The 11,188-nt window shown below is 45.2% G+C and overlaps 1 protein-coding gene across 1 annotated transcript; it reads left to right on the top strand.

Moving 5' to 3' along the window:
• The first annotated feature begins 6,941 nt into the window (after positions 1-6,941).
• On the top strand, positions 6,942-10,599 carry LOC108504937 (gallinacin-8-like). The gene is made up of 4 exons (XM_017830481.1): positions 6,942-7,264; positions 8,051-8,138; positions 8,639-8,772; positions 10,089-10,599. The coding sequence occupies exons 1-4, from the start codon at positions 7,154-7,156 to the stop codon at positions 10,095-10,097; spliced, it is 342 nt and encodes a 113-aa protein (XP_017685970.1). The 5' UTR covers positions 6,942-7,153; the 3' UTR covers positions 10,098-10,599.
• Positions 10,600-11,188: the final 589 nt, after the last annotated feature.

Here is an 11,188-nt window from a genome sequence, read left to right as displayed (position 1 = left end):
GCCTTCCAGCGACACTGGGATGCAGCAGCTCTGCCATTCTGCAAGGGTTGGACCTGAGGTTGTGTAAAGGACTGATAAAAGATAGCATCTGCTTCGCCTTTGCCTTGAGCATGGAGCTAAGAAGCCTTGCTGCAAAGGCCAGGCTGCTGCAGGAGCAGAGCTGCCTGCAAAAGCTACAGGAGGTATCCAGTAAGCTGTCAGAGGCACCTAGTGAAGCTATTTTTATCAAGAAAAATGGTCTTTTGATAAAAAGTTGTTACAATCAAGTACGTGGCAAGGACTCCCCCTCCCAAAGAAGGAATACCAGGCAGATCTTGCTTGGATATTGGTGAACCAGCCAATGGACTCAGGTACCAGGTACCAGGCAAACTGTCGTGGGTTGAGGTGGCTGGGGGTTTTTTTTTCGTAGCGAGGGGGCTACATAGGGTGGCTTATGTTAGAAGCTGCTAGAAGTTTCCCCCCCACTGAAGCCAATGATAGCTGGCTACAGGAGGGACTTCCTGCTGCTGGCCAAGGGAGAGCCAATAATAGTGCCTTTGTGATAACATATTTAAGAACAAGCTGGTTGCGCAGAAGAAATTGGAGCCAGGGAGATGCGGATTGAAGTCTCTGCGTGGCTGGGGTGGCCTCCCCCACAACGGGCAGGGGAGGCAGACTCGGCCCGGGCGGCGCGGCACCTCGACCGGAGAGACACAGCCATGGCCAGGGCCAGGGCGGCACCTGGACCGGAGAGACGCAGCCATGGCCGGGGCCAGGGCGTGTGGCCCCACAGCCCCCCGGGCCCACCCTGCGAGCTGCCCGTGCTGCTCTCGGCAGTGCCGGCCAAGCCGAGCAGCAGCCCCTGCAAAGGGTCAGCCGGGGCTGGGGCACATGGCCCTGTGGAGAGCGGCCCCACAGCTCCCCCGGGCCCTCCCCACAAGCAGACCGTGCTGGAGCCCGAGCTGCCTGAGGAGCCGAGCCGGGTTGGGCCGAGGGGCTTGAGGGCACCCCGCGGGCTGGGCCAGGGCTGCAGAGCGGCCCCGCCGGAGGGCACTGCCCTCCCCTTTTCCCCCAGCTGAACTGAGCCAGGACAGGCCGGGGCGGCCCTGCCGTGGTGCAGCCGAACCCATGCTGGAGCAGATGGATGCATGGAAGAAGGCCGTTACCCCCCGTGGAAGGCCCAGGAGACCAAGGAGACCTGTGGATCGTGGAGAGAGAAGTCCACATCAGAGCAAGTTATTCCCAGGATGAAAGACCACCGCCTCCCTAAGATCCTACTCTATGGTGAACTTGCCACTGGCTGCCGCATGAGANAAACTCTCCCCAGCCCCAGAGCTGAGAAAGCAGCCACGGAGCCAGGGACAGGAACCAAAGCTTGGCAGGGGGAACATGTGCTGCAGGGGCTGAGGGTACTGGGGACACCTGGGGGTGGGAGCAGATTTGGGTGCTACTGGAGTCAGACTGGGAGTGCAGGTGCCCCAGGCCATGGTGTCAGCTGTGGGCTGAGAGGGGTCCCAGTGCAGCTACTGGGCTGAGGGGGGGTGGCCTCTGGGCTGGGCTGGGCTATCAGGCACTGCAGGGTCCCTCACCTGGTACCCTCACCTCTGCCAGCAGCTCCCAGCTCCTTGTCCAGCACAGTGAGATGGTTCTCTGCACCTTTCCATGTCACTGCCAGGCCACCCTGGCCAGCATCTCCCTTGGGGGGATCGTCCGGCACGTCCTTCCTGGCAGACATTGCTGTGGGAAGGAACAGAAACAGCTTTAAGGGCTTTTCCTACCTGACCAATTCTAGGACTCGGTGCCTTCCAGCGACACTGGGATGCAGCAGCTCTGCCATTCTGCAAGGGTTGGACCTGAGGTTGTGTAAAGGACTGATAAAAGGTAGGATCTGCTTTGCCTTTGCTTTGAACATGGAGCTAAAAAGCCGCTGCAAAGGCCAGGCTGCTGCAGGAGCAGAGCTGCCTGCAAAAGCTACAGGAGGCACTAAGGATGCTACAGGAGGTATCCAGTAAGCTGTCAGAGGCACCCAGTGAAGCTATTTTTATCAAGAAAGATGGTCTTTTGATAAAAAGTTGTGACAATCAAGTACATGGCAAGGATCAATGCTGCTCTGTCCGTCTGTTCTCCTCTGGGTGCACCAGCCCCAAATTTGGGGATGTGACAGCACTGTCATGGGCCAGTGAAAAAAAGCCTTTTCTGGCCATATTCCTCCTGAATGTCAGTTTCTTCCAAGGAGAAATGAAGGTCCACTTTGAGACTGCTTTCACCACAAACCCCCTGATCTTTGTGCAACCCATCTTGGACCATCCAAGTTTGTGTAAGATACGTGAGACCACAGGGTTGCATAAAATACCTGGAAACATGCAATGACTGCTCCTTCTGGTCCTGCAGGCTCCTTATTTGTAGAATCATGGAATGGTTTGGGTTGGAAGGGACCTTAAATCTCATCCAGTTACAATGCCCTGCCATGGACAGGGACAGCTTCCACTATCCCAGGTTGCTCCAAGCCCCATCCAACCTGGCCTGGAATGCTTCCAGGGATGGGGAAGCCACAATTTCTCTGGACAACCTGTGCCAGGGCCTCACCACCCTCACAGAAAGTAATCATTGTTCTGCCTTTGGTGTGCAGCTTTGTTGTCTAAGTTGCAGCGTCTGCATGGTCATTGTTTAGCTTCTTAACATTTTGTCCTTTTTATAATAGATGTGTGGCTTGAAAAAGCAACGTGGACTTGCAGGGAAATTATATCAGGAAGAAGGGTAACTTTCTGAATGGGGTGGTAACTGGAGAAGGGAGCTGAGTGACACCAGTTTTTATGGACAATAACTGCACTGGTGATGTTGGGTTGGAGCAGATGTGTCCAGATTATGGATTTTTTATGTGAAAGAAAAAAATAGTCTTGCTTTAAGATGATCTTTAAAGTCCCTTCTAACCTAAACTATTCTATGATCCTGTGATTCTTAAAAGATGCTGGAACTATTCCTGATTCAGGCAACACAATACTGCAGCAGCCCTGAACTTGTGTGAGCTGCTGCTGCTGCTCTTAAATTGAGTCATATGTCTAAAAATGCTTAAAACCACCTTGGACTAAAGGAAGAGGAGGAACTTCAAGCTGCTGTGACGTCCTGGAGTCCTGAATTTGCCCTTTGCAACAACTATGTCCTTGAGACAATGTCCTACTCCAATAAAAATAAATATGTAAGAGAGTAGGTGTTGCTGGCAGTGTCACCATGTTCTGCTTTATAGACCTTCTTGGCCATGAAACCAGGAGGACCAGAAACCCTGCTGCCCAGGAGGGATGACAAAATTGGGTAAGGAAGGGCACAGGAATGGGCTGTTTCTCTCTGTAGGATTCTTTGTGAATGATTTTAAGAAATCACAGGGCTGAGAATATATTCCTCAAGACCAAATATCAGCTTTGTAGCTGCTTGAGTGCCCTGAAAGAAAAGGCAGCTCAGATGTCCACCTTAAGGTTATCTAAATCTAGGGTTTGCTCCCAGATGGGTAAACTCCATGTGGGATAAATCACGGTTTTACAGTCAGTGTAACACAGATAAATGTTAATGTTGCTCTGGAGATGTACAGCTGAATTTCTGCTCCCTGGTTCTCCAGGCAGCGCTTTTATCCTTGTATTTCAGGGGCTTTGGAAGCAGCTGGCTTGTTTGTTGGCTTCCTTGCTGAGCTGGAAGTCTCTGAGGTGAGAGAGGTGCAGCCCAGCCCCGATTCCCGAAGGGAGCAGGGGCAGCTCCCTCCGCTTTGCTGCTCAAAACGCCTGGCAGCAGGTTGGATTTCCAGGCAGGTTTTGGCCAGCTCAGGTCCGGGCAGGTTTCCACAGGGCTGTCCAAGGCCACTGAATGGATAGCAGGGCTGTTCCTGGATGGATTTTATGGCAAATTGTGGAGGTGCTGTGAGGACAAACATTGGGCAATCGTACCAAAGGTCTGTCGTCCTTCCTGCCATTTGCACAGAGGACACTGGAGGAAGAGGATGGCAGAGAAAAAGTGAAGGATCCTTATGGTCTCGGGTTGCTTGGGGACATCCCATCATCAGAGGTAAGATGTGGCATGATGGAGGTGATATATGGACACACAGGGTTTAACCCAGTAGCTTTCACACTGTAATCTAGAGTGATTTGGGGTGCTTTGGACTGGCTGAGATATCCCCCTGGGGCTGGTGGACAATGGTCAGGAGAGAGGACACCAAACCAGGGAGGATGGACAGGACACAGGGACATTTCAGGCAGCACTTGTCTAAGTGTGAAAAAAGGAATTGAGACCTGGATGTTCCCAGAGAACAAAGTCTGTGACCTGCTGAGTGATAAAAAGCCAACTGAGATTTAGAAGAGTCCTTCCACACATTCATATTAAAACATTTTATGCATAAATATATCTCTGTTAGTGTGGGTTTGCTAGGAGGGCTGTGGAGAAATGGAAGAGTAAGAAATATCATCTTAGAATACGTCTAATTTTAAATAAACAATTATTAAATTAATATCCTGACTATTCCCGAGTAAAGCACAGATTAGATTCTTTGTATTGGTCTTATCTATTTGCATATTCTTCAGTGAGGATAAAATATAAAGCAGTTTAGAAAATTCAACCCTTATTTATCTTAGAACATTTGTAAATTATAAATATATATATGCATACATGCAGACATACAAATATATATATACATATAGATACACACACACACATATATATACATATATGTGCTTGCAAATGTTATCTGTACAAAAGAAAGATGTGATTTTTGGGACTCCACATAGTATCTTTTGCAGCACAGCAAAGAAAGGAAACTGAATATTTCAGCTGTCAAAATGCTTTCAGGTTACAGTATTGCAATATTAATTGATTTGCATTATTCTTTAATTGCATGTGTTTAACTGGCAAGAAACAGGTCAGGAAAATCCATCACTTCTGTTTTCTTGAGTAGCTAAAATCATATTTAGAGTTAATAGGGTAATTAAAATAACAGTTTAATTATAATATTAAGATATTTAAAGTAAGTTTTCCATCAAATATAACAACAAATAAAATTAATTAGTTGAAGATCTTATCCCAGTCCTGATTCATATTTGAGGTTGTACCACTTGGGGCAGGTGCCACAGCCACAAAGTGGGAAATCAGGAGGAAAGAGTCATTTTATCCTATTTCAAGTTGCTTTTCAGGAGGTGACCTCAAAAGCTCAGTTCAGAGCTCTGTTCCTCGAAGAACTCATTTATGCATTTAAATAATCACAGTGTCTATTTCTGCCCCTTTGCAGTTCCACACTTGAATCTAGATTTTTGTTGGTTTTCTTTTGAAAAACAAAACCAAAATCCAAATCATAGAAACAAATATTCCTACCTATTAAAGAGCACATATACACGTTCCATCAATTAAATTTTACAGGAATGGGATTTAAGATAGGTGTGTTCTTTTGGGGTGGTTAAAGCACCTATTCTGATTTTTCCTATCATACATTTTGGGCCTGAGAGGATTTGGGGCATCTGTGACACAGACACTGATGGTTTCTAAGGGAATTAAATGTGTCCCACATCCCCAGGCTCTTATCATTGTCTGTCTCCTGCTTCCAAGGCAAAAGGAATCCCAGACTCGTTCTCCCTGGATCTTCTTCTGTTACCTGTTAGGTTCAACATGATTTTGAGAGTAACAGATGGTTTTTTGTCCATCACAGGAGTCCACAACAGATTGGAAAATACAGGGGGCTTTGAGGTTGGCCTGTCAGAAATCATCATTCTCTCATGTATCAATGCTGCAAATCAGAACACATCAGTATAATTAAGGAGAAAATCCATAAAACCCCGCTGCCAGAATAATTTACGTCCTCTGGACTGAAGAAAACTGCTGGAGGGGGATTTCAGCACTAGCTCTTCATTGCCATCTTGTGGGAGGCAGCTGACCTGGGTAGGATGCTCTTTGGAGTACAGGAATGTTGGGGTTTTTTCCTGCTCTTAGTGGTGTGATAATGAAAACACAACTCTGGGCTCACAGGGTGCCTTCAGAGTTCAGGTTATACCAGTGCTGCCATCAATGTCTCTGGTCCAAATCCTCTGGGGACACATATTTTATCAAAACATGTTTCGTGGAGCTTATTTCCTTTGGCCACCTACAAAGTGGGTGCATGGGAGTGGGTGCTCCCATGAAACTTTAGTTTAGTGATTCAAACAATAGTTATTTCCTCTGGCATAAGCAGAATACAGATGTGGTAAATGTATGAGAATGAAAGTGTGACAAGAAGGTCAAGGGAGGGGATTCTCCCCCTCCACTCCACTCATATGAGACCCCACTTGAAGTCCCCAGAATAAAGACATGGAGCTGCTGGAGTGAGTCCAGAGGAGACCATGGAGATGCTCCAAGGGCTGGAACCCCTCTGCTCTGGAAACAGGCTGGGAGAGCTGGGGGTGTTCACCTGGAGAAGAGAAGGCTCCAGGGAGACTTGAGAGCCCCTTCCAGTGCCTAAAGCGGCTCCAAGAGAACTGGAGAGGGACATGGGACAAGGACCTGGAAGGATAGGACAAGGGGGAATGGCTTCAAATAAAAATAGGGTAGATTTAGATTAGATATTAGGAAGAAATTCTTCCCTGTGAGGGTGGCGAGTCCCTGGCACAGGTTGCCCAGAGAAGCTGTGGCTGCCCCTGGATCCCTGGAAGTGTCCAAGGCCAGGTTGGGCAGGGTTTGGAGCAACCTGGGATAGTGGAAGGTGTCCCTGCCTATGGTAGAGGGTTGGAACGAGATGATCTTTAAGGTCCTTTCTAACCCAAACGACTCTCTGATGAACACAGAGGGTTCTCACCCGGCTTTCACACAGGAGAGTCATTCCAAAAACTGAGCTTCCCTAATGTAGCTGTTCAGAGGCTGTGGAGGCATTTCCAGGCCTCAGGGACGATCTCTTTGCAGTCAGCAACAGCACATGGCCGTGGGACAGCCCCGTGGAATTAGGTCCCTGCTGGATCCAAACCAGCAGCCTCCAGTGTGTGTCTGTCCCTGGACACTTCCTTCACTGCCCACGATGGATCAATGTGTTGTACACAAACCAGGGTGGTGTCAGGGGCTTTTTGGAAGAGCCAACTTGCGTGCCAGAGAAAGGGAAGGGAGTTCATGAGCGGTCATCATTCCTCCTGGGCTGCTGGGAAGTGACGTTTCAGCTGCTGGGAATTGCTGTGAGAAGTCCATGTCCTTGGCCAACTGGTCTGTGGCAGCTCTGTCATCAGCAGGAGTATATAAAGACAGTTCTTTTGGGGCAAGACATCACTTTGGGAAGCCACCCTTTAGGAGAAAGCAGGTAGGACAGACTGGCCCCTCTCCTGAAGTCCTCTTGGATGAGGTGAAGGTGTAGTTTCCACACCAGTTTCAAGCAATGAGGAGAAAACCACATGATTTTTTGACAAAATTCATTGCTTCTCTAAAAAGAAATTCATCGTCCAATATGTATGATTATATTAAGTTTAATTTAATTATACCTTAAATCCTCATAAACCTCTAAAATGTACAATGCTTGGTATTTCAGTAATGCATTTGGCTGATTGTTACAGTCAATAATGATGATTCCTAATTATTGTATTAGTTTGCATTATTTTCAAAAGGTAATTGGAATCTGCATCAAGAAATGGTGGTGGAGACACACTTCAGGGCTTTCAGCTGGCTCATGTTATAAAGATGTTATAGGGAGAAGGGAGGAAGTTAATTTTGGAGGAAGATAATTAATTTTTTTTAAATTGTTTGAAGTTTTAACATCCAGAGTTATTTATATGGGATTCAAATAAAGGGTCTTCACTAAAGCTGGTGTAGGCTATCACTGAAGTTGATGGAAAGAAATTAACAGTATTAATCTAATTCTTTTAAATTTTACAACCATAAATAATTTTTTTTTCTTATGCAACATGCTTTCAAATATATCTTCCCTTAAAAAGTGGTATTTCAATATATTTATTCTAGAACATTTATAAACATTGCATAAGTGGCATTTTTTATTAACAAACTGCAGCTTATATGTCATAAATAGTGTTTGTACTGGATGATGACAAATGCAGGTTAAATGCTTGACTTCTTTCTGATTTTTCCTTGGTAGCTGTTGTATTTGGTGGCACTGAATTTGGACATGAAGATCTTTTCCCTTTTCTTTGCTGTTCTCCTCTTAATGCTCCAAGGCACTTCAGGTAAGAGTTACATAAAATGTAAGGAAACGCAGAGGGAAAATCATGAGTATGGAGAGACTAAAGTAGAAATAGAAATAAAATAAAATGAAATAGGAATAGAAGTGAAATAGAAATAAAATAGAAATGAAAGAGAGAGAAATAGAAATAGAAATAGAAATAGAAATAGAAATAGAAATAGAAATAGAAATAGAAATAGAAATAGAAATAGAAATAGAAATAGAAGTAGAAATAGAAATAGAAATTATTTTAGTCCCTTTTGCCCAAGGCCAACTAATGCTTCCAGCACGTTGGACACACTTTACCTGTCAACAGACACCAACTGGAACCATTGGATGCACTGAAGGCTCCCAGTTGGGAAAATAAGGGAATTTAATGATGTGGATGTGGCCAGCCCGCAGGCAGACTAGAATGTTGCTGTCATGCCACAGCCTAAATTGTTTTTAGCTTCTTTTGGGAAGAAAAATCAAGGCTTTAGGTCGTTTATTTTTTGTTTTGTGCAGGTTTCATGCGTGCCCCCAACAACGAGGTGCAGTGCAAACAGGCTGGGGGTGTTTGTTCCACTGACCCTTGTCCCCCAGCCAACACAAGGTCCTTTGGGCGCTGCCAGCGAGGGGTCCCTTGCTGTAGGACCGTGGTGAGTTATGGATGTGATGATCCATGGAATCACTGAATGGTTTGGGTTGGAAGGGACCTTGAAGCTCATCTCACTCCACCCCCCTGCCACAGGCACCAGACCAGGTTGCTCCGAGCCCTGTCCAACCTGACCTTTTTTCCCAGGGATTTCTTGGGGTAATGGGTTTATTACTCATTTTCACACACTCAGTCTGCCCTTTAGAGGCAAAACTCCTCCAGCAAGGGAGCAGAGACTCTGTACACTCAGGTACAGGATTTCCTGAGGATTTCCTCAGTACTTCCCTCTGTACCATTAATGGTGCAGCTCAAGTGCCTCGTGGGAAAGATCACAGTGAAATCTCTTTGGCAGAGAGAATGAATTAGCTAGAGATGAACTCTTTCTTTCTGCTGTTCCCATTAGCTGATTCAAGCTGCTCATGATGAGTTAATTCTGTCTTTCAAGTGCAGACTTTCTGGAGACCTGGGACATTTGGGTGAAGTTTGTAGGAAACCTGCATGTTCCACATTGCAAAGCCTGCCAGGTCTCACAGTCAGAAGAGCAACCTGAAAGTCACATTGTTCTGCAAGATATCTTCTCCAGTTTCATCATTTTCCTGTTTTAGACTAAACCAAAATATTTGCTCATTGTTTTGAGCAACCTGGTCTGCTGAAAGGTGTCCCTGCTCATGACAGGGGGTTGGAATGAGATGAACTTTAGGGTCCCTTCCAGCCCAAACCATTCCATGATTCTATGTTTTGTTTTAGGGATTTTTTCCCCTTGAATTTCTTACTAGAATTCTAAATTTCAACCTACACCTTTACTCTGATATGAAAGTGCAGAAACAAATATCCATGAAAACTTACACTCTGCCTCCACTGATTCTAATGTTTTATTTTCTGTTTCTTTTTTTTTTTTTTTTTTTTTTTTTTTTTTTTTTTTTTTTTTTTTTTTTTTTTTTTTTTTTTTTTTTTTTTTTGTACTGTAAGATGCTACAGGCACTCTTATTTTTGGAGTCTCTTATTTAAACTTTGTTCAATATTAGTAGCAGAGATGTTATAAACAAAGCATGAGCAGAAGAAATTCCTTACCAGACCAGAGTTTCCAAGATGAGTAGGAAGCTTCAGGGACAGACACTGATCAATTCATTATTAAGTAAAATAGAAAAGCAATTTACTATTAAAATTCATCAGCAGCAAGTCTGTGAGTATCCCACCAAGCACTGAAGAGTTGGATCCAGGAATATCAGCTCTTGGTGCTCATTCAGTCCCTTCTGTGCTTTGTATTGAAATCCTTTCCTGGATTGCAAAATGTGAAAATTTCTTTCCTTTATTTTGCAGTATGATTAGTGACCACTGACATCTCATATGGGCTAAGCAGAGCTTCTGGAAATTTGAGAGATGCATCATCCCATCAGAAAATCTGGAATTTTGAGCAGAAAATATGCATTAACACACACGTGAACACAGCAAAACATGAACTACAGAAACAGAACAAACTCCTTCACAAACAGCCTTAATGACCTGAAGGATCTTGAAAGCAATTCTTGAACCACCCAGAAAACAACAATATTTCTCATTTTTAAAAAGGTTTTGCTGTTGAAATTATATTGTGTCAATCAGCTTCTATCTCAGAGAGATCAGACACATTCAGAAGTCTGTCCCCATGAGAGGATGCAGAACAAGTTCTTCCTCTGGCCCTCAGAACAGCTATTCTTTTTCTTATTTCCTTTTAGGGTTAGCAATAATTTGAATAGTGCTAGAAGGCAAAGGCTCCAGGAGACATTGAATTCTCATTTGGGGGTGTTTGTACTTCATAGTCTTCATATCTCAATAAATTTTAGTAAACTTGCTCCAGAGGAGTTGTATTCAATCCTTATACCTGTGAGGAATTGTCTTGGTGTGTGTTTGTGCTGGAGGATCCGGCTCCCATCTCACCTGGGGTCAGTGTGAGATGTGCCTTGTGGTTTCTTGTCCAAGAAAAGAAGAAGGAGCAACCTGGGATAGTGGAGGGTGTCCCTGCTCATGGCAGGAGGTGGAACAAGATGATCTTTAAGGTCCTTTCCAACCCAAACCATTCTATGATTCTGCGATTCTCCAAACCCAACTGTGATTAGGCTTGTAAGAAGCTGGCACAAACTGGTCATATTCAGTCCTGAAACCATCCATAGCAATTCCTGGCATGGACAGCGTGGATTCTTTGAGTCATCCCTTGTCTCAAATCCTTTTGGCCTTTGCATTAGCACTGTGGGATAATAGGGATGGGGAGAGGAAGGAGGGGATGAGTCTGGAGGGGATGAGCATTGGTGCACAGACTCCAGGCTGATGGACACACAGTCCATGACCTCCAGACAGCAGAGCACAGGGAAAAGCAGTTTGACTAGTTTAGGATCCAGGGAAATAGAATTCCATTGACATGGTACTGGTCTATGTGAAATAGA

Source organism: Lepidothrix coronata, unplaced genomic scaffold, assembly GCF_001604755.1.
Source record: "Lepidothrix coronata isolate B3197 unplaced genomic scaffold, Lepidothrix_coronata-1.0 Scaffold179, whole genome shotgun sequence".
Taxonomy (NCBI): Eukaryota; Metazoa; Chordata; class Aves; order Passeriformes; family Pipridae; genus Lepidothrix; species Lepidothrix coronata.
Note: the sequence above shows the minus strand (reverse complement) of the source record. Positions and strands in the feature narration are given on the sequence as shown.